General features: G+C 55.7%; 2 protein-coding genes and 1 pseudogene across 9 annotated transcripts in view; 1 reads left to right on the top strand and 2 right to left on the bottom strand.

Annotated features, from left to right (window-relative positions):
• Positions 1-22,303, top strand: part of SEMA4D (semaphorin 4D) — a 122,360-nt gene that overhangs the window by 91,874 nt on the left and 8,183 nt on the right. The window contains exons 17-19 of one of the 8 annotated variants that reach the window (XM_036302348.1): positions 9,014-9,223; positions 12,077-12,168; positions 12,782-14,629. The exons of 2 other annotated variants lie outside the window; for them this stretch is intronic. In XM_036302348.1, coding sequence (XP_036158241.1) covers positions 9,014-9,223; positions 12,077-12,168; positions 12,782-12,808 — 329 coding nt within the window. In that variant the 3' untranslated portion in view covers positions 12,809-14,629. Of the gene's footprint in view, positions 1-9,013; positions 9,224-12,076; positions 12,175-12,781; positions 14,630-22,303 lie in introns of those variants that run through there. 5 more of the 8 variants (XM_036302347.1, XM_036302353.1, XM_036302352.1 and 2 more) reach the window with 5 other exon arrangements.
• Positions 20,300-21,589, bottom strand: LOC118652518 (annotated as a pseudogene).
• Positions 21,789-22,303, bottom strand: part of SECISBP2 (SECIS binding protein 2) — a 39,077-nt gene continuing 38,562 nt past the window's right edge. The window contains exon 17 of the mRNA XM_036302360.1: positions 21,789-22,133. Coding sequence (XP_036158253.1) covers positions 22,075-22,133 — 59 coding nt within the window. The 3' untranslated portion in view covers positions 21,789-22,074. The remainder of the gene's footprint in view (positions 22,134-22,303) is intronic.

Below are 22,303 nucleotides of genomic sequence, written 5' to 3'. Positions count from 1 at the left end.
GCAGTGCCTGGGCGCCCAGGTCTCCCATGTGTGGGCGTCTGAATAGCCACAAAGAGAAAAGATGTTACAGGCCTGGGGGTCCTTCCTCTGCTGAGAGGAGGAATGAAACAAATCCTGTTTTGTTTAGTTTTTTAGATTTTTAAAAAATATGTTTTTATTGATTTTATAGAGAGAAAGGGAGAGAGGAACATCAGTCGGCTGCCTCCTGCCTCGTTGGGATCGAGCCCACAACCCGTGCATGTGCCCTAATCGGGAATCGAACCGTACCCTCTTGGTGCATGGGCTGACTCCCAATCCTCTCAGCCACACGGGCCGGGCTGTTTAGTTTTTGAGATTTTAAATAAACACTGAGCTGCTAAGAATGTCATGCTGCTGCCTGTCTCCCGCTGGGTCGGCGACCAAGCCTTGGGGCGCCCTCCCTCTGCTCCGGACCAGCCATGTGGCCAGTGGTGCCTGCGCGGGCCCAGGTGGTGGCAGGGGAAGTTGCCTGCGAACAGGAGGTGGTGGAGCCAGACCACAGGGGCTGTCCACGTGGCCGGGTCGCTGCCCCGTGCTGGGCCAGGCCTGCGAGCCGCCCGGCCGCTCCCGCAGTGGTTCCCTCGGGGCAGCACCAGGAACCGCTCCAGCCCTCAGGCCCATCCCCACGGCGCAGTGGGAAAGGGGAAGACGGTGCTGGGTTCCCGTGACCTGGGGAGGATAGACACAGGTGGACCGTGAGCTTGGGAGCATCACACTTTCACGGGCGAGCACTTGGCGTGTTACTGTGCGCTGGTGTGCGCACGCGTGGGCATGCACACGGCCTCGGACGGGAGAGGAGCGGGGCTGGGAGAGCAGGTTGCGAGGCTGGCTCAGCACAGAGCACTCTGGCATTTCAGACTCGGGTGTTCAGCGCAGGGACTTTAGTTGCAAAGCTTATGGAAGGGCTGGGGCTGAGGGAGGCAAAGACCCAAACAGCAAATGCGGGGGAGCGAGGAGTCGCTCAGCGCAGCCTCGCCTCCCGCCTGGCCGTCCCTCTCTGTGCTCGCTGCTGCTGAGGGGCTCCGGGAGCCGCTCCCACCCCTGCCCGCGCCTCCAGGGCAGGACCTGGGGGGACACTGAGGTGCACAGAGGGGGAGGAGCTGAGAGGGTCGGCACCCGGGCACCCTGACCAGGGAGGCAGGAGCAGTGCCCCTGGTGCTCAGGTGCGTGGACCAGGAGCCGAGACCCGCCTCCCTGCGCTCCAGCCGTGCGTCTGCTGCTCTCAGAGGCGTGTGCCCACCTGGACCTCCCCTTGTCTCACCGGCCACACCTGAGGCAGGGGCATCCTGGGGTGGGCTGCCTTCCGAGGGAGCTTGCAGTGTCGTGTCCATCCAGAGGGGCTGCTGTGTAGGTTCTATTCAGGATCAAACTGCACACATCACACACACACACACACTACACACACACACCATAACACTGCACACATCACACACACACACTCCATGACACTGCAAACATCACACACACACTACACACACACGCCATAACACTGCACACATCACACACACACTACATGCACACGCCATAACACTGCACACATCACACACACAAACTACACACACACGCCATAAACACAGCACACATCACACACACACACGCCATAACACTGCACACATCACACACACAAACTACACACACACGCCATAAACACAGCACACATCACACACACACACTACACACACACACCATAACACTGCACACATCACACACACACACTCCATGACACTGCAAACATCACACACACACTACACACACACGCCATAACACTGCACACATCACACACACACTACGCACACACGCCATAACACTGCACACATCACACACACACTACATGCACACACCATAACACTGCACACATCACACACACAAACTACACACACGCCATAACACTGCACACATCACACACACAAACTACACACACACGCCATAAACACAGCACACATCACACACACACACGCCATAACACTGCACACATCACACACACACACACTACACACACACGCCATAATACTGCAAACATCACACACACACACTACACACACACGCCATAACACTGCACACATCACACACACACTACACACACACACCATAACACTGCACACATCACACACACTACACACACACAGCATAACACTGCACACATCACACACACACTACATGCACACGCCATAACACTGCACACATCACACACACAAACTACACACACACGCCATAAACACAGCACACATCACACACACACACACGCCATAACACTGCACACATCACACACACAAACTACACACACACGCCATAAACACAGCACACATCACACACACACACGCCATAACACTGCAAACATCACACACACACACTACACACACACGCCATAACACTGCACACATCACACACACACTACACACACACACCATAACACTGCACACATCACACACACTACACACACACAGCATAACACTGCACACATCACACACACACTACATGCACACGCCATAACACTGCACACATCACACACAAACTACACACACATGCCATAAACACAGCACACATCACACACACACACGCCATAACACTGCACACATCACACACACACACACTACACACACACGCCATAACACTGCAAACATCACACACACTACACACACACGCCATAACACTGCACACATCACACACACTACACACACACACACAGCATAACACTGCACACATCACACACACACTACATGCACACGCCATAACACTGCACACATCTCACACACATGCCATGACACTGCAAACATCATACACACACACTACACACACACAGCATAACACTGCACACATCACACACACACTACATGCACACGCCATAACACTGCACGCATCACACACACAAACTACACACACACGCCATAAACACAGCACACATCACACACACACGATAACACTGCACACATCACACACACACACTACACACACACGCCATAGCACTGCAAACATCACACACACACACTACACACACACGCCATAACACTGCAAACATCACTCACATACACACTACACACACACGCCATAACACTGCACACATCACACACACACACTACACACACACGCCATAACACTGCACATATCACACACACATACACACTACACACACACGGCATAACACTGCACACATCACACACACGCCATAACACTGCAAACATCACACACACACTACACACGCCATAACACTGCACACACACGGCATAACACTGCACACATCACACACACATGCCATAACACTGCACACATCACACACACACACTACACACACACGCCATAAACACTGCACACATCACACACACACTACACACACGCCATCACTGCACACATCACACACACATACAGGCTACACACACACGCCATAACACTGCACACATCACACACACTACACGCACACGCCATAATACTGCACACATCACACACACACCCTACATGCACGCGCCATAACACTGCACACATCACACACACACTACACACACGCCATAAACACAGCACACATCACACACACACTACACACACGCGCCATAACACTGCACACATCACACACACACTACACACACACGCCATAACACTGCACACATCACACACACTACACGCACACGCCATAACACTGCACACATCACACACACACCCTACATGCACGCGCCATAACACTGCACACATCACACACACACTACACACACGCCATAAACACAGCACACATCACACACACACTACACACACGCGCCATAACACTGCACACATCACACACACACTACACACACACGCCATAGCACTGCACACATCACACACACACTACACACACACGCCATAACACTGCACACATCACACACACATACACACTACACACACACGCCATAACTCTGCACACATCACACACACACTACACACACACGCCATAAACACTGCACACATCACACACACACACACTACACACACACGCCATAACACTGCACACATCACACACACATACACACTACACACACACACCATAAACACTGCACACATCACACACACATACACAGTACACACACACGCCATAACACTGCACACATCACACACACTACACACACACGCCATAACACTGCACACATCACACACACACTACACACACACACCATAACACTGCACACATCACACACACATACACACTACACACACACACCATAACACTGCACACATCACACACACACTACACACACACGCCATAACACTGCACACATCTCACATACACCCCCACACACGCACAACACCCCACAGATGCACAACACGCTACACACTGCACACAGCACACAACACATACTGCACACATCACACATACAGCCCACACACTTTAGGTGGCATTTTACATGCCGGTGTGCAGGTCCTTTATGTATTAACTGCAGTGTTAGCATCAGAGTCTTTAAGCCACGTGGTCAGGGGCAGCAGGAGGCCTGGGTCTCATGAGGGTCCTGATCCCCAAGCTCTTAAGTGGCAGGTGGTGTGTGTGTGTTGGGGCTCCTGGAAGGCCAAGGCTGAGCTGTGGGGGTAGTTGACACATGAGTTGGAGGGTCAGCCCTCCATGAGGTGGGGGTGTCCCATCACCTTGCTGGCCTGGGGGGTCCCATCACCTTGCTGGCCTGGGGGGGTGTCCCATCACCTTGCTGACCTGGGGCAGGGGAGTGTCCCATCACCTTGCTGGCCTGGGGGGGTGTCCCATCACCTTGCTAACCTGGGGCAGGGGAGTGTCCCATCACCTTGCTGGCCTGGTGGGGGGAGGGGTCCCATCACCTTGCTGGCCTGGGGCAGGGGAGTGTCCCATCACCTTGCTGGCCTGGGGCAGGGGGGTGTCCCATCACCTTGCTGGCCTGGGGCAGGGGGGTGTCCCATCACCTTGCCGGCCTGGAGGGTGGGGAACGACCTGTCACCTTGCTGGCCTCGGTGCTGAACATGCCTGATGGGTGGTTTTCCTCCCATGGGAAGTGCTCTCCTCTCTGTGGTGTGATGAACCACATTCTTTACCACAGAGCGGGCTGACCCTGGGTCCTTGGAGACCTCCTGCCGCAGCAGCGTCACCCATAGAAGGCTCCCCCACGGAGCTGGGGGCCGGGCAGGCACCTCCCGCACCCCTCACATGCCAGCTCGGGCCCCAGCAGCTCTCAGCTGGTCCCAGGCAGCTTTGTGGCAGGCTCGGGACTCTGAGGAGGAAAGCAATGCATTCGGGGTGCTGGAGATCCGGAGAGCACCTTCCCTTCCGGCTGGGGCTGCCCAACGTCTGTGCCCTGCAGCTCCGGGGCCTGCAGGGAGTGCATGGGGGATCCGGCATGGGGGTCCTGGGTGCACGCAGCCCTGGTGCTCTGAGTGGCTCCCCAGGGGGTGCTGGCAGGACCCTGGGCACGGGAATGGGAGGGGCTAGCTCACTGGCCACCGGCCTCGGGGTCAGAGTGGACCACGTGCATGGGCCTGGGGAGGACTTGCTGCCTGGGAGGCACCTGGGGGATGGATGGCCCAGTCCTGAGGTGGGTCTCATCGCATCCCTCCCGTTTGGGCTCTCGGGCCCCCACCTCCAGGATGGTGTCCCCTCCTTGGGGCGGGGCCGTGGCTCCCAGGCTCTGGTTTTGTCAAAAAGAATCAGCTCTGCCCCACTGCTCTCCTCGGACAATGGGGCGGGGGGAGGCGGGGGGGCAGGAAGGCCCTGACCCTGGGCGGGACTAGGACTGGAGACTCGGCCAGCCCCGCCCCCGGCGGCCAGCTCCGCAGCCGGGCAGCCCCGCGTGCTGAACCCCCAAGGAGCGGCCCCTGCGGGCGACATGGGTTTGGGCTGCCGGGCCCCCCCGGGTCTCAGTGCGGGACCTGCCGACCACTTTAACTTCGCTTTCCTCTCTCTTTAATTTCCTCTGCATTCGGAATGAGGTGGATAGTGTTTTTAAAAGAGTAAGTGGAACGTAAGTACTTCTTTACCACGTTAATGTTTTGCTACGTTTCCCACACATTTAAAGGCCGTTTAGTGATGCTCGGGAGCAGCTGGGAACGGAGGCGCCCGCGGTCGGGCTGCCGAGCTGCTCGCACCCAGGAGCCGTGGGCTGTGGGGAGTTGCTCCTGAAAGAGCCCCGCCCAGGTGCTTGGGGGTGAGTCAGCTCAGCCACCACTGCCTGGCCCAGCGCTGGCCCTCGGAGCCTCCCGGAAGCTCCCGCACCCATCCCATCAGCAGGCAGTGCTGGGGTGAGGAAGGAGACTGGCCTTTTCAGAACCGACTCCAGTGTCCACGCAAAGAAAAGTCTCGCATTCTTGGTCATAACACCTCACGAGAAAGTTTCTGAAGCTACAATCCCGCGACGCCCAGCAGCCGGGGAGTGGCCGGAGCGTGGTGTGGGAAGCCCGCGTGCAGGACGGGACGCCGGTGGCTGCACGTGGGCGTGCAGTCAGGTGTGAGCATGTGCGTGTGCCGAGGCAGCAAGTACACGCGTTCCACCTGTGCGTGTGCACGGCGTGCATGTGTGGAGAGAGCCACCTGTGGGCAGAGAACAAAACCACACACAGCTATAGAGACGGGGTCAAACAATGGGGATCCGGCACAGAGCGCACGCCCACCGGCGGCTCGTCCTCGGCGACGGCCAGGGCCACGCATAGTACTTGGTTGCATTCAGAATTTCCCCCCATGTCTATGCACATTTATTTTTTCTCTAGCATTTTATTTTTATTATAAAAGCATTGTTTGTTTTTTACAGTGAATGTGGAAACTCTAGGAAAGTATAAAGAGCAAAATCTAAATGACCTAAAAGTAAACCACCCAAAGGTAGCCACCAGCAGCATTAGGGCATTTTAGGCCTTTTCTCTGTGCGTGTATGTGAATGTGTCTACGCACATGTACATGCACACGTTTACACATTCATGTACATACTTGCACACACATACACATGGGCACGTGTATTCTTTCATTGAACATGTCAGTTTTTCTCTGTTGCTGAATCTTTTTCTTAAATGTGATTCCTGATGGATGACGGCACAGTGGCTGTCCCGTCACTCACGGACGGACCCCTGTCGGACGCTTCCCAGCGTCTCGCTCACAGGCACGGCGCCTTACTCCTCCACAGGGTCCGTCATCGTCTCGGAATCATTCCCAGGACTGACAGGTCCGGGTCCGACTGCCCTGGGGAGGAAGTTTCTTTGAGGCCTGTCCCTGGAGGATTGCTGATGAAGGGACAACACAGAGTGCCACGGGGGCGTGGCAGAGCTGGGAGCCATCGAAAGGGATCTGTTAAAGTAGAACTCGCCCTCTTTCTAAAGACCCAGCACATGACAGTCTCTGCCCTCCACCTGGCCCTCCCGAGACAGTGTGCGCCCCCCACCCCCTGTGTCTGGCAGGGACACTCCCACACGCTCGCACACCCACACGCTCACATGCTCACACACCCACACGCTCGCACACCCACACGCTCACATGCTCACACACCCACACGCTCGCACACCCACACGCTCACATGCTCACACACCCACATGCCTGCTGCTGTCTGCTGGCTGGTTAGTCCTCCGCTCTGATGTGTGTCTGCTCAGTGCACTCGGGCCACCCGCAGGCAGGCATAGGCCTTCCTCTGCTGGCCGTCCTGCACGGAGCCATTTATTTCCTCCTGTCCGGTCGGTGGGAAGAACCTGGCTTTGAAAACCGAGTCTCAGGTAGTGGGGTGGCCAGTGGGGGCAGCACTGGGCTGGGTGGTCCTGCAGTCTGCCCGCCTGCAGGGGGTGGCGTCCACACAGACTATCGGGCATTTGTCAGGTCCCTGAGCCAGGAGGCTGGAGGGTGTCCCTTCGTCCATGCTGTTGGGGTGCCTGCTGGGCCCAGGCAGAAGTGAGGGGGAGCAGCAGGGTGCACGGGTGCAGCCTGGCCCTGCCCTGGTGCTGTGACCAGGAGCAGCAGGGACAGAGGCCGCAGGAGTCCGGCCCATCGCTGCTGCCCTCGGCTGTGCCTCCTGCGCCGGCCGCCTTTGCCGCTGTCCCCGCCCAGCAGGTCCGCACCCGCGGGCGGGAGCCTATGTGCTGGGTGCTTTCCTCAGCAGACCCAGGGAGCCGGGCACACAGTCCGTGGGGGTCCTGGCCTGTTGGCTTCCGCAGGGAGGTGGGCCGGCCTCAGCACAGCCCCCAGCCCCGGGTTCCTCCTGCTCTTTGGGGATGAGAAGGCGGCCCCACGGGCTGCTCCAGCGCCGGGCCAGAGCCGGTCTTGCTTCTGGCTCTCTGCCCCCTGCCTTCCTGCCCACCATCCTCCCCTCAGCACCAGCTGGACGCCTGTCCCTGGTCCCGCCTGAGGCAGGGAGCCCGGGAGCTGTGCTCCGGCTCAAGTCTGGCCCAGCAGAGCTAAGACCCTGACCAAGGGCCAGGGGGGGAGGAAGGCCCGGTCCACACGGCCCTCAAGTCCCCCTGGCCCTTGGGCAGCCTCAGCCCTTCCCAGCGCCCTGTGCCCACCCCAGCCCCCAGCAGCTCCCGGGCAGCTGCTCTCACGCCCTCATCAGGCCCAGCCAGGGCCTGTCAGGGGAGAGCTCTGGCCCTTGTGGTAGGGACAGTGAGGAGGCCCCGCCTTTGGCAGCAGGTCTGGCGTGGGGGGAGAGGGGGGAATGGAAGTTCCCAGGCCCAGAACCCCCTGTTTGGAACAGACACCCGCCCCGCGCCACCACCAAGCGCTGCACTGGGCTCAGCCGGGAGAGGAGAAGGGGTGCGGCCCTGGTGGCCTAGGTGCGTGCTCTGGGGGACACCCTGTGCAGGTGCATTCTGCGAAGGGCGTCTGAGGGGGCTAAGGAGCAGGTCCCATGGGCACGGAGGGCACAAGCCTGTTCCTTCGGGGTCACGGGGCCACAGGGGGCCTGCCCTCAGCCTGCCCCTCCACCTCAGGTCCAGCTGGGACAACGGAGCCCCGATCTGGGCAGCCCAGCCCCTCCCCTGCCCCGGGGCCGTTCCTGTGGGCCCCTGCGTCCGGGGACACGGGCTGAGCTGGCCTGTGTGCCCCCAGGTCCTGCGGATGTTCACTTCGTCTGGGAGAAGAATGGGCGCGAACTGGAGACGTGTGTCCCCGTGCAGACCCACGCGCTGCCGGACGGCAGGGCCCACGTGCTCAGCTGGCTGCGGGACGCCGTCCGCGAGAGCACCGAGTACCGCTGCTCCGTCCTCTCCTCGGCGGGGAGCCAGACCTCCCGGGTGCGGGTCGCCGTGCTGGAGCCCGGTAAGCGGCCCTGCTCTCCCCTGGGCGTGGGCCCTCACTGGCCGTGTCTCCAGCCTGGGCGTTTGGGCACTGACTGCGTCTGGCTTTCACAGGAAAGATGACAGTCCATTTTTACAGCTGCTTCCCCCACCCCGTCCCGCACAGCTGCCGGCCTCCCACCTCCGGGTGTGGGCGTTCCCGGAGGCTGGTCTGTTTCCTGTGCGGGTCGGTGCTGAGCTCCATCTGCTTGGGTCCGAGTTACCACCTCCACACCAGACTCTGTCTTAAGTCCCTGACCCGCAGTCATACGGGGTCGCGTCCTCGGCCTCCCCAAACCTCTGCACCCGGCGCCAAGGGCCGCCCTGGGCCAGCACCTGCAGCTGGGCTCCCCTCTCTGACCGGGGACAGTGTCCCGGGCCCGGCACACTGCGGTTTTCTGGGGCTTGTCCTCCAGCCACCGGGAGCAGTGTTTGCGGAGCCCGTGTCTGTCCCGTCGCCACACTTAGATGTGAGTTTGGCCGGACAAGCAGTTCTGTCTAACGTCACCCGTGGGTGTGAGGACGCGCCCCGCCGGCCTCGCTCCAGGCGCCGTGCCTGCGGCCTCACCTCCGCCCTCCGGGTCCCACGCCTGGCGCCCGCCCCCTGCAGTAGCCCGCCCCTCGGTCTTCCGGAACCTCCGCTCCGTCTTCTCCGCTTCATAGTCTGTTCTTTCTGAAACCGCTCCCATGGGCCGCCCCCTCACCTCCTCGCTGCCGCCTCTCGCTTCCCTCTCCTGGCCGCCTCTCGCTTCCCTCTCCTGGCCGCCTCTCGCTTCCCTCTCCTGGCGCCTTTCGTAGCGGGCACACCTGCTCCTGTTCCGGCCTCACCGTCTCACCGTCACCGGTCACAGGAAGAGCTTTACATCCGCTCTGCTCGTTAAACCCGTTCCTGCTTCATGGCACAGTCCTCTCTCCACCCTGAGATGTGCGGAGGCTTGTTCTCGCTTTCCTTCTCCCTCCACGTTGCCTGCTCTGCTGGTTTTCCTGTCTTCTCTCCCTCAGGGCCTCATGGCCCTCGATTGTCTGCTTAGTTTGAGAGAGGGGCCCAAGGATGCCTCCTGGCGGGGCCCTTTCACCCAAGGAGGTCAGCTCCCTGCACGCCCGCCCCCTGGGGGCTCCTAGAAGTGCGTTAGGAATGCAGAGCTCCAGGCCCGCCCGGGGCTGCTGAACCAGGGGTCCCGGGAGGGGCACTGGGTTAGGAAGTTCCCCAGGGGGTTCCTGTGCGCCAGCGTCAGAGAAACGCCTGCCCGCACCCCTCCCCTGCCTGTGTGCTGTCGGGGGAGTTGGGGCGGGGTCCCCGCTGCGACTCCCTTGGAGCACAGGCCCTGCGGGATGTCAGTCGGCTGTCAGTTGGTGGACACGCCAGCGAGCCTGTCTGCTTTCTGTGCACCCGCCCTGAGCGGTGCTGCCGAGACCCTGCTGTGCCCTCTGAGGCCAGTTTCCTCTGGGGCGGGAGGGAGGCTCCTCGGGCGGCTCTGGGAGGGCTGGGCACGCAGCTTTGGGAGTCAGTGGCTTAGAGCTCCTGCTGCCATGGCTCCCGGCTATTCTGTGAGGCTGCCCCTCGGGGTCCCCAGGGCCGGCCCAGGACCCGCTCTGCGTTTGCCGGGGAGCTGTCCCGGCCCCTGCCCCCTCCCCCACAGCTTCCCCTCCCATGTTCGTGCTGTTTCCTCCCCTAGTCGCTGTTTTCAAGAGTATAGGCGTGTGTTTAGATAGATAGATAAATAGATGATTGATAGATAGATAGATAGATAGATAGATAGATGCATGGATAGATAGATGATAGATAGATAGATAGATAGATAGATGCATGGATAGATAGATGGATAGATAGATAGATGGATAGATAATTTTGTCATTTTATTCAGGGTTTGGGAAACAGAAAAATAATTGTAAATATTTACTCCCCCGGACCCTCTGTTCTGTTCATTTCTGTGAAATCCCTGCTGGTGCTCAGGATGAGCTAGAACACCCGCTGAGCGTGACGGGCACACGCATCTCAGTTAGGTGAGCAGAGCCACCAGAGAGTCGCTGTGGTGAGAGCCGGAGGCGCCTGGCCGAGGGCCCTGTGCCCCCTCCTCTGGGTCAGAGGCAGGAGCCCATCTCCCCGCTGGCAGGTGGGGGACACACACGCTCTGGGGCAGCAGGGCCTGACTTGGGTGGCGGCTCACGGACAGCTGACGAGTTGGGAGAGAACTCGCAGGCACAGCCACAGGAGGAGCGAGCGCGCTCTCACCCGCCTTCCTGCAGGTGTGGGCGGCGGGCAGATGCGCGAGGATGGGTTAGAGATAGAGATACGACTCCTGTGTGCACTGCGTCCCGCCTTCTGTGCGGGGCAGGCGGGCCGGCCGTCGGGGCGCCACCCGGCCCTCCAGTCTGCTCAGGTGTGAGCTCCGCTTCCTGCCGAAGGAACTGGTGGCCTGTGCTGCTGTCCAAAGCAGCGACACAGTTCGTGTTTGTGTTTGCCAGGAAGCTGGTTCAGGGTGGTGCCTCCCGACAGCCTGTCACTGCCTTCACAGTCCAGGCTGCAGGTCCTTCCCCTCCTGGGAGGCCACGGCGGCTCAGCTGAGCTGGCTTCTGAGCCTACCCCCCTCCCCCGCCCAGGGCCCAGCGTCTCATCGTCCCAAAGGGTGTGGGGGGTTAGCCCGCTGCTGCCTGTGCACAGTGCCAGTGCAGGGGAGGGCAGGGCCAGTGCCTTGGGGCTGGTGGCCTGGGAAGCCCCCAGGGCGAGAAGGTGAGGCCCTGGGGTAAAGGCCTACCCAGGGCCACTCGGCGCAGGCGGCTCCGTCCAGCAGCGGCGCCTGCAGAGCCGGGCCCTGGGGCCCCTTCTCTCTTGCAGAGGTGACCCCCCAGGAGAAGTGGACCAGAGAGCTGGCCACCTGGAGGGCTGTGGCCGGGGAGCACGGTCGCATGATGCAGAGCTGGAGGAAGGTGTGGGTACGTGGCCCGCGGGCAGCACCCTCTGTGGGATGGTTCGGGCCCATTCTGCCAGGAGTGGGGCCCTCACAGGCGACTGAAGTCAGACGGACCGGAGGGATGTGGGTGCAGAGGCAGGGCCAGTGCCTCTGGTTAGAAGTGTCCCCGTGCCATCCCCACCTCCCGGGCAGGTGGGATGTCGGGTGCTGGCAAGAGCAGTTGCGTGTGGCCTCAGCACTTGCTGGAATCTGCTGGGCGGGCCCAGGAGGCGGCGTGCCCCCTCCCAACACCAGGCCGCGGGCCGGCATTCCGAGGCTGGCCCCGCGAGGCCAGGCATCGGCCATCCCTTCCTGGCCCCACCTCAGGGCCAGACCAGATGGATCCCATGGCGGAGCGGTCAGCGTCAGCGTGAGCTCAAACCCGAGCTCTCACGGTGTCCTGGGTTAAAGCTGCCCAGGCCCCTCCTTGCTGCCCGCAGGCCAGCTCCCCTCAGAACCCCTCCTGGCCCAGGGGGAGCACACAGGACAGGAGACTCGAGGCCTCTGGCCACACCTGAGACCGTCTGTGGGGAAAGGAGGGACGGGAGGCTGGCTGTTCTGCCAGGAATTCAAAGATGTTCTTCTTTCAGGAGAGCTGTAACAAGGACACCTTTTAGCCACCAGGGGGCAGTGCTGCCAATGCCACCTGCCACCTGCCACGCCCGTGGAGAGGCCCTGGGCCGCGGCTGTCACCTTGCCTGTCCCTGCCGCGCGGCACCGAGCGAAGAGCCCCGATTGGACGCGTGTGGCAGCAGCTGGGATTCCTTTTGGATTAGGTGCTCACCTGTGACAGTTCTATTGGCAGAAGCAGGAACCCAGGCCAGGAAAGGGCTGCCAAGAGAAACTGGTGAAGGCAGCAGCATGTGGCCTGGCCGGTGTGGCTGTGGTTGACCTATGAACCAGGAGGTCACGGTTCGATTCCCGGTCAGGGCACATGCCCAGGTTACAGGCTTGATCCCCAGTGTGGGGCCTGCAGGAGGCAGCCAATCCATGCTTCCCTCTCATCATTGGTGTTTCTCTCTCTCCCTCTCCCTTCCTCTCTGAAATCCATAAAAAATACATATTTTAAAACAAAGACAGCGGCCAGCAGCGTGTAAGGTGCTCCCAGCACTCCCTCCCTCGTGACCTGAGTCACTGCACCTCACGCAGTGGCCCGCAAGGACGCTGGCTGGTGGCAGCGCAGGCCCCTCCTGCCGGCTTCGCCCCCTCCAGGGAGCGCTGCAGGGGAAGGCAGCGGCCAAACAGGCCTTGACCTCAGCAATGCCGAGGCCCCATGGGCCGCCTGGGACTGAGGGCTGTGCGGTCCTCCCTGAGCTCGGGGTGCCCCCCCCCCCGATTCCATGAGGCTCTGCGTGCATGCGCCACTCGCAGCCCGGCCACGGGCACCCGGCTTGTGTGGGGCGTCCCCGGGCGCGTGCCTTCCTGCAGGCGGTGGCCCGGGTGCTGTCCCACTGCTGTGAGCCCCGCTGCCGGCCGCGGGCACCCGGCTTGTGTGGGGCATCCCCGGGCGCGTGCCTTCCTGCAGGCGGTGGCCCGGGTGCTGTCCCACTGCTGTGAGTCCTGCTGCCGGCCGCAGCGGGAGCTCGGGTCCTCCCCGCAGTGGGAAGGTGGGCCCCGGCCGCGCTCAGCCTGTAACCACAGACTCCGGGGTGCAGTGACAGTTCTCACCCATGCCCGCCGGTCAGAAAACCAAGACCTGAAAACAAGCCCAACTGCTCTTCCCACCTTGGCAAGTGGCTGTCCCCTCAGCCTCGTGACCACCGCCTGTGCCCAGACCCGCTTCCTCGTCCACCGGTGCTGCCAGGGTCCCTGCGGGCGAGGCTGCGGGGACCGGACGGCTCAGCTGGGCTGGAGTCGCCTGGTCTCCCTCCCGCCAGCCGGCCCGGTGCCCAGCGCTCTGCAGCGCTCACGGCCTGCGGTGGAGGTTTTGAGGTGGTTCCCCTGGGCTGGGCTGGAAGGCCTGCCCTCTGCTCGGTGCTCCCTGCCTCTGGACATAGGGCGCGCACGTTGGCGCTCAGCCAGCAGGCCCCTGGGTGCCGCGGCACCGTGTTCTGTTGGAAATGTGGGTTCAGACTCTGCACTGTCCCGCTAAACACAGGAAAAGCGTCCACATCTGCTCGGCGCAGGGGGTGCGGGGAGCCCCGCGGGTCTGCTCCCCAGCAGGTGGGCGCCTCGCAGCCACTGCGCCTCCATCTGCAGCGCAGCCTCGGCCGGGAAATGGCTGCCCCGCGGCCCTGGGCCTGCTCCGGCCTCCTTCCCCTTGGTTCGGTTCGCTGGACGGGCGCCGAGGCCACTGCCCGCAGGGCTCGCCACACATGGCCTGCTCACCAGCACAGATACTTTTGTCTTTTTTTTTTTAAAATATATTTTATTGATTTTTTACAGAGAGGAAGGGAGAGAGATAGAGAGTTAGAAACATCGATGAGAGAGAAACATCGATCAGCTGCCTCCTGCACACCCCCTACTGGGGATGTGCCCGCAACCCAGGTACATGCCCTTGACCGAAATCGAACCTGGGACCCTTCAGTCCGCAGGCCGACGCTCTATCCACTGAGCCAAACCGGTTACGGCGATACTTTTGTCTTTTTAAGTTTTAACAATGTCCCCTTCAATTACAGTTAGCGTACACTGTTACGTTAGTTCCAGTGTACAGCACAGGGGTTGGAAATTTATACACCTTACGACGTGATCGCCCGGCACCACAGTCCTACAATAGTACTGCCCCTCCCTGTGGTGAGCGTCACTGCTGTGCGGCCTCTGCGGCCTGTGCAGAGCTGGCGATTTGCATTTCTTAAGCGCCCCCCCAACCCCACCCCCCCGCCACCCATCCCCCAGCCAGCCATTTGCTCTCTGTAACTATGAGTTTGTTTGGTTTGTTCATTTATTTTGATTTTAGATTCCACACAGAAATGAAATCATGTGGTATCTGTCTTTCTCTGTCTGACTTTATTTCACTTAGCATAATACCCTCTAGGTCTATCCATGTTGTTGAAAATGGCAAGATTTCATTCTTTATTTAAATGTCAGATTTATTAAGGTATAACTTACATAAAGTGCAACTGGATGAGTTTTAACAAATGCACAGTGTTGGAACCATCACCAGGCTGGATAAGATACTTACCACTCAAAGTTCCATCAGGCCACTCACTGCGGGCTCCCTCCAGGCACAGCCCCCAGCCCGGCACAGCCCCCAGCCCGGCACAGCGCCCAGCCCGGCACAACCTCCAGCACGGCACAGCCCCCCAGCCCGGCACAGCCCCCAGCCCGGCACAGCCCCCCAGCCTGGCACAGCCCCCAGCCCAGCACAGCCCCCCAGCGCGGCACGGCAGCCCCCAGCCCGGCACAGCCCCCAAAGCGGCACAGCCCCCCAGAGAGGCACAGCCCCCCAGCGCAGCACAGCCCCCAGCCCGGCACGGCAGCCCTCAGCCCGGGAACTGGCCTCAGCCCTTTAACCCACCAAACACGAGATGCAGCGGGAACGGGCTGTGATGAAGCCCCTGGTGCAGAGGAGCCAGTGAGTGGCCTGGTGGCACAGGTCCTGGGAACATTTAAACAGCCCGTTTCCCAGCTGCTGGGCCTTTTCACTTTCTCGGTTGAATCCAACATCCATGGGATTTAAGCCATTTCATCCTTTAAGGGAGTAAGTTCCAAATAAGGCTGTTTATACTGGAGAAAAAAATGTTTTGCACAAACATCCTCCTTGGGCCCTATCACAGGTCTAGTAAATGTCTGCTTCTTATAAAAGACTAGTGCCCCGGTGCACAAAATTCATGCACATTGAAAGGGAATTAGAGGAACGTAATTTGGACTCACTATCTAATACAGCCGTGGGCAAACTACGGCCCGCAGACCGGATCCGGCCCGTTTGAAATGAATAAAACTAAAAAAAAAAAAGACTGTACCCTTTTATGTAATGATGTTTACTTTGAATTTATATTAGTTCACACAAACACTCCATCCATGCTTTTGTTCTGGCCCTCCGGTCCAGTTTAAGAACCCATTGTGGCCCTCGAGTCAAAAAGTTTGCCCACCCCTGATCTAATATCAATAATATGTGAGCGTGAGGCAGTTCACATTTCTGAAATTCAGTGACATGAATTTAGGCTATTACTTTGCCAAATAAATGGAATTTACAGATATCAGTTAAAAGAGCATTCAACTTAATATTAAAAACTCTGGCTGCCAAGTTAAGTCTGTTTTCAACTTTTTGCCAGCATTGTAAATTGTTTGCAGTATCTGCTCATTTGGGGTTGCATGTCATGGTTATGAATAAATCGGGCTTGCCATACTTTGTTAAAATTGCCATAGCATCCTGATATCGCTGCTGCATATTTCTGGGACTACCCTCAAAAGATGATGGAAGTATTATCATTTTACCAATCAGCACATTATCATTTTCAGATCTAGATTTGAGATAACCCATCAAACCACTATATTTTTCAACTCTCAACTTAGATTGGTTTGCTTTGATGAAATTTATCCAATTGGCCTCCGTTTTTGAATATGAATCCACGATAAACTGTTGAATTAATTTTCCTGCATTTAAAATAGGATTGAACATGTCCTGCACAGAGAGATGAAATCCATAATACTGCATTTGTGTGACTCGTGTCCTTACATTTTGTCTAGTATTATTGTCAATTACACTGTTGTCTGAGTCTTAATGCAATATCTGTTCCCCAGCCTTTTTCACCATGTGGAAAAAGAATGGGATATGTCATTGCATCTAATGTAGGAAACAGGATATTGATTTGTTTCATTTTAGTGGCATTTGGATTATTGGGACCTGGTTTACAATGAATGAGCAAGTCCCTTTCAAAAGGAGGTTCTCCATCTTCGTTTCTGAATATGACAGCAACCTCAGTTACACGGGGAGAATTATATCTACCTGGGTCACTGTTACGATCATATTTAATCGCCATTGTTACTTCTGTGGGAGCAATACCTTTTGCTGCTCCTTCAGATTGGGCTTCCTTTTCTACCTCATGTAGCATCTTGTACGATTTTGTTAATCATTGATTTCATGCATGAGGTTGTTGATGTTGATCATGAGTCTTTCTGAGCAGCCCTGGTTTTCTGGCATTGCTAATCTTTTACTTGTAGCTTCGGCTGTATCCAAAATAGAGAGTTGAGCAAACTTTTGAGAAACACCATCCAAAGGATGTAAAGTTCCAGTGCGGTGATAAACTTGTCCATGTATTCTAAAGCAGTATGGCCCATATCCTGATGGCGATGCAATATTTGCACCCATGGAAGCAAAAGCAAAAGAAATATTTATGGAACGAATATTTTCCATGAAATTTTTACTGTCAGAATCTTCGTTTGTCATTAATCTTTTTAAATATGCCAGGTATTCTGGAAAATGTATATCATTTGGACAGACTTTCCCTTTGCTACAACATCAAGTAAATTTCCCATCGGAAGGTTTTTCATCAGAGAAATTTAGTGATAGGCAAAATTCACATCTAACAGTCATTCCACCACAATTATGTTCGAGGATTGCATCCTCATGTACTCCATTCTTGCTGAGAAGGCAGTTCCTACCAGTATTGGTAGTACTTGTTGATGACTGTTCTCTGGACATATTCTGTCGTTGCCACCAGCTTCTTTCAACTTCAAAGGCAGGTTGGTCTTTAGACATTTTCTGTTGATGACACCGGTGTTTTTGGCATCAGAGCGACATTTTTTCAGTAGCTGGTCTTTAGATACATGCTGTCGCAGGCACTGCCTTCTTTCAAGATCAGACGCAAGTTGCTCTTCAGACATTTTCTGTGGATAACACCAGCATCTTTCGGCTGCAGAGCTACATTGTATCAACAGTTGTTCTTTAGACATAGTCCCACCTCTCTACTGTCACAATCTGAGATGCAGGTGAATGAGAGTCCTGGCTGTCAGACCACTGAGAGCTGTCTGACCAACGGCTGATTCTGGCTGATTCTGGGGCGGGGGGGGGGGGGGGGAGAGGGGGACTTCCTCCTCCCTGCTGTCAGTTTCCACAGCTGTGATAAGGAAGCTGGATGACAGAGGGAGCCATGCTCTCCAAGCTGCCTTCTCTCTCTCTCTATTCTATGTCCAGCGGCCTCCTGCTCTGCCAAGTCCTCCAAACCTCCTGCTCTCCGCCTGCTCTCCTGCTCTGCTCTCTGCCAGCGAAGGTCCCGGGAGCCTGCGGGTGTGGCTTGGCCAGCCTCGCCTCCCGTGGCCGGTAATGGTCCCGGGAGCCCGCAGCCACAGTCGCCTCCGGGGGCGTTTGACATCTGCATATGCAAATTAACCTGCCATTATTGTCAGGTTAATTTGCACACTCACCCCTGATTGGCTGGTGAGTGCAGTGGAGGAACGGTCAATTTACACGTTTCTCTTTTATTATATAGGATTCTCTAGGCTAAAGAAACACTGCCCTGCAACAATGCTAGTGTTATAAAGCCCACACACTTTGAGTACATTAAGCTTCTGAAAAAGTGTTAGTTTTTGCTAACAAAAATGACAAAATAATGAAATATATAAAATGTGTTCTATTCTCCTCTATTCATTTCTTGAGTCAAAATAATACAGCCCTGGCCAGGTAGCTCAGTTGGTTAGAGCATCATCATGATATGCCAAGGTTACAGGTTCAATCCCCAGTTGCCAGGATTGACCAGCAGACCCTGAGTGACGGATGAATGACTACTCTGACACACGTTTCTGTGAAAGAGAGGGCTAAGGGACTGCTTGGCCATAGGAACCAAACAGGCCCATTTGCATGCCTCCTTAGGCTTTTACTGTAACAACAGCTTGAACTAAAATTAACTATTAGATACTATCAGCTGGGTAAGCATCCTTGAGAAGATACATGCATCCTTTAAACAAGGACGTTTCAAAGTCTAAACATAAAGAGTCTAGCAAAACACCTGGGGGCTCAGACTTCTTTGGAAAAGTCAAGGAAGGGCTGCCGCCTTCAGCAAGGTCCCCTAGAGGCCTCTGACCTTTCAGAGAACCCTCCCTACAGGCTTTCCAACCAAGTGCCGTGTTTCCTCACACCCAGTCAGGGCACATGCAAGAATCAACCAGTGAATGCTTAAGTAAGTGGAGCAACAAATCCATGTTTCTCTCTTCTTCTTTCTATAAAATCAATAAATTTAAAATTTTTTAAATAAAAAAAAATCACACAAAAATCAGTTTGGCAAATGAATCCCCCCAAATATCTTGTCAGCTACTTGGAGCACTTTTTACAGCTATTATCCAGTGTATTTATGTCTGGCTGCTCTAGACTGAAAAATAAAACACATTTACTCAAAAAGGTAGCATTAGGTGTGAATTCCCTATGATACTTGCAACAGTTGTGGTTCAGATGAAAGCACTGTCCTGTGATGTTTGAAATTCAAATAACTTTTATTTAAATTGTAAACACAATTCTTAGAACTGCATTAGTAGCCAAAACCCTTTGTTATAAAAAGCCTAAAGAGTATTTCTGGATAAGGCAGTAGTTCTAGGTTAATAAGACCAGATTTGACTTGACACTTTATCCAGTAGAGAATGGGGAAAAAAAAAAATAGGTTTACAGAAAACATTATTTACATACTTAGAGGCCTGGTGCACAAAATTCATGCACTTGGGGGGAGGGGTCCCTCAGCCCAGCCTGTGCCTCTCACAGTCCAGGAGCCCTCAGGGGATTTCCGACTGCAGGCTTAGGCCAGCTTGCCTATGCCGGCAGTTGGATATCCTTAGCACTGCCGCTGAGGTAGGAGAGGCTCCTGCCACCGCCACTGTGCTCACCAGCCATAAACCTGGCTTCTGCCTGAACGGAGCTCCCCATGTGGGAGCGCACTGACGACCAGGGGGCATCTCCTGCATTGAGTGTCTACCCTCTGGTGGTCAGTGCGCATCATAGCGACCAGTCATTCTGCTTTTCGGTTGATTTGCATATTAGCCTTTTATTATATAGGATGTATTCAGAGGTAAACATTTGGTGACAGAAGAGACCTTTGTTGTTGTTAATCCTCACCTAAAGATATTTTTCCAATGATTTTTGGAGAGAGTAGAAGGGATGGGGAGAGACAGAGAGAGAGAAACATCGATATGAGACACATCAATTGGTTGTCTCTTGCACATGCCCCAACTGGGACTGGGGTTCGAGCCTGCAACCAAAATGCATGCCCCTCACTGGAATTGAACCTGAGACCCTTTAGTCTGCAGGCTGACTCTAAACCAGCTAGGGCCCAAGATCCTTCTTTATCCTTGATCTTGAGGCCAGATAATACTCTAAATGTTCCATATCGGCAAGTGATCCTCTACAAGTGGTACATCTGCAACATACTGATTGTTACTGTAGGAAAGAGGGGAGTAGCTTTGGTCAAGTTCAGATACCTCAGTGTAAAGTTAGCTGAACTGGCTCATTCATCTCTATGGTAACAGCTTCCTCTTCTTTAATGGCATTACTTATTTGCGACAGCTTAATATTTCCATTTTCAAGTTCCCCACTTGCAGAAAATGTCACTCTGTCTTTTGCACAGGAACTTACACGTTGTTCAACATCTAAACCCATTAACTTAATTTCATAGTCTGAAACCTTTTTTTGATTTGAAGATTCAAATACCAGTGCCAAGGTGTCCACATTATCAGCAGCCCTAGGGTGATGATGCTTTAATTGCCAGCACATTTTAGTATTTTGGACATGCTGGTGGGGGTCATAGTGGTACATGCCAAAGCCCTCGGAGTGCAGGGTGAGACGTGGGACACGCCCCGGCTCTGCACGTTCCCTGGCGGGGCTGATGTCCTGTAGGCCTCTCAATGAGGCCCTTCAGCACCTCCAGCCCCTTTTCAAGAGGGAGCCTTGGACCAGGGGCACACTTTGAATATGGTGGTGGAGTCACAATGATGCAATGTAGCTGGAGGTGAAGGGAGGAGGAGGTGGAGCTGGCATAGGCATTGCAGGATGAGAGTGAGCAGGCTAATGCAGCAGCGAGAGCCTGAGAGCAAGGAGGATCACTGATCTCACTTTTATGACTGAGTAATATCCCATTGTATATAGTACCACATCATTTCTATCCCTTTGTCCATCAATGGATACTTAGGCTGCTTCCACATCTTGGCTATCCTATATAATAAAAGCCTAATATGCAAATCAACCGAATGGCAGAATGACCGATTGCTATGACACGCACTGACCACCAGGGGGCAGATGCTCAACACAGGAGCTGCCTCCAGCCCACAAGCCCCAGGCCAGCCAAGGCAGGTGCCAGCGGGGGCCCCCCGATTGCCCTGCCGGTCGCCCTGCAGAGGGAGGCAGCCAGCGGCAGCAGCAACGGTGGGGCTGGTAAGTGGGAAGTGCCAGGCTGGCCAGGGCAGATGCCAGCAGGGGCCCCCCAATATCCCGCCAGTCACCCCACAGTTCAGCCCTGACTGCTGGCCAGGCCTAGGGACCCTACCCGTGCACAAATTTCATGTACCAGGCTTCTAGTTGTAAATAATGCTGAAATGAACATAGGGGTGCATATATCTTTTCTAATTAGTGGTTTGTTTGTTTTTTCTTTGAATAACCAGAAGTAGAATTGCTGGGTCATAGGATAGTTCTATTTTTAATTTTTGGAGGACACTCCATATTGGCTGCACTGCAACCGAAGGAACCCAGGTTCGGCTGCCTGCCGCAAAGAAAGCCAGCACATCCCGAGGCAGGTGACAATGGAGAGGAAAGGGGTTTATTTGAGTGCCCACATCTCAAGAAGATGGGAGACTTTTCCCCATCCTCAAAAATCCATCTTAAGATTTCAGTGCAGGCAGGGGTTTTTATAAGGAGGGAGAGGGAAAGCAGGGGGAGGGGCTGTGGACATGAAGGCAGAGTCCTGGCTGTTCCCAATATGGATTCTCATGGTCAGCATCCTTGAGTTGGCCATCTGTGTCTGGGCAGTCAGCAATAGCAACGGCCTTGAAGGTCAGGCTGCTCCTTAGGCTCACACAGAAACTGAACTGTAAAGTATACCAAACACAAAATTTTTAACATGCAAACTCTAGTTCTGAGAGAAATATCAGGTTAGAGTAACAAGTTGGGTTTAACATCTACTGAATCAATATGGGTAGCTTTATATAGGTAGAGTGTGCTCATTACGTTTCTGTACCAATTTACAATCCCCCAGATC

Source organism: Myotis myotis, unplaced genomic scaffold, assembly GCF_014108235.1.
Source record: "Myotis myotis isolate mMyoMyo1 unplaced genomic scaffold, mMyoMyo1.p scaffold_m19_p_31, whole genome shotgun sequence".
Lineage (NCBI taxonomy): Eukaryota > Metazoa > Chordata > Mammalia > Chiroptera > Vespertilionidae > Myotis > Myotis myotis.
The sequence above is the reverse complement of the archived record's forward strand: the minus strand, read 5'-3'. Positions and strand labels throughout refer to the sequence as shown.